The sequence below is a fragment of the Nicotiana attenuata genome, chromosome 1, assembly GCF_001879085.1.
Source record: "Nicotiana attenuata strain UT chromosome 1, NIATTr2, whole genome shotgun sequence".
Classification (NCBI taxonomy): Eukaryota; Viridiplantae; Streptophyta; class Magnoliopsida; order Solanales; family Solanaceae; genus Nicotiana; species Nicotiana attenuata.
The window spans coordinates 5,226,624-5,227,773 of record NC_031989.1 but is presented as its reverse complement, the minus strand read 5'-3'; the positions used below and the strand labels follow the sequence as shown (position 1 = coordinate 5,227,773).

General features: G+C 37.7%; 1 protein-coding gene across 1 annotated transcript in view; it reads right to left on the bottom strand.

Moving 5' to 3' along the window:
- The window catches only part of LOC109228094 (phenylalanine--tRNA ligase alpha subunit, cytoplasmic-like), a 9,085-nt gene continuing 8,291 nt past the window's right edge, over positions 357–1,150 (bottom strand). The window contains exons 17-18 of the mRNA XM_019393295.1: positions 778–832; positions 357–701 (exon numbers count right to left, since the gene is read on the bottom strand). Of these exons, the coding sequence (XP_019248840.1) occupies positions 651–701; positions 778–832 (106 nt within the window). The 3' untranslated portion in view covers positions 357–650. The remainder of the gene's footprint in view (positions 702–777; positions 833–1,150) is intronic.

Below are 1,150 nucleotides of genomic sequence, written 5' to 3'. Positions count from 1 at the left end.
CAATTGTACCCTTAATAAGAAGCTTTTATAACCACACAAATACTTTGGGCCCATTTTTGACTTGTTTAGGACCACAAATTCTAAAAATCTTCATTTTTTCTTAAACTCCGTGCCCAGTCAAACAAGTTCACATAAATTGGAACGGAGAGTATTAACTCAACTGTACGTCAAAGTTCCTTGGTAAAAGAAGAAAAACTAATCATCCTGCGTCTCCTGTAAGCTGCATATCCGAACACTATTGGCAAGTCGAAATTACAAGCATTCTTGCTGACATCAAATTTTCAAGAAAGCGTCAAATTAGATTAGATTGGGTGTCATCATTCAGGGAGAAGCAACTCACACATATCAACCTGACATGCATCCAAAAGTATTATGAGGGGATTAAATAAGTCAAAATCCAGTGACAGCATCAAACTTGAATACAGCTTCCATCCATTTGATATATTATCTTCCCAATTGTATCAACAATCTCAACTGTATGTAGAAAATTGTCCATCTACAATAAATTCCTGTGAAAATTGTCCCACTGTAAAACAAAAAATGACCTCAACTAGCTGGCCTTGCAGAAAAAAATCTATCTCAAAACAACCGAGAATGTGACGCGTGATAGAATGGACCCACAGTCGAGAATGGTATGAGACTATGAGTTACTAAAGTCCAAGCCGGCATATTGGATTCTTTTTGAGTTCAGCTAGATCCACCTGCAAAAACCAACAGGAAGGTCAAACATTGGCATTGCCGAACACCAAAAAATAGTTGATTATGTACCAATTATACCTTGGGACCAAAAAGATCTCTGATGTTGTCATATCCATAGAGGATCATGGTAGGCCTGGTGCACGAATACACGCAAAATAAGCTTCCATGAAGCATGTGAACATAAGTTTATTTAGATGGAATGAGCAATATAAACAGAGCATGTATAGCATAAGTCATAACTAAAAGTAGATCTTACAGCACCAGTCAGGTTTTTTCAAATTATAGATACATCCTTGTCAACTGATCAACCCAAATGCAAGCAGAAAACTTTTATCCAAACCAACAAAGAGACCATCTACCCTCCCTCATGATTACTCAACTACGACCAGCTAATCAGGGTACTATAAAACTACCAACCCATAGTTGTTCCTTTTCTCTCTCCCCCTCCTTC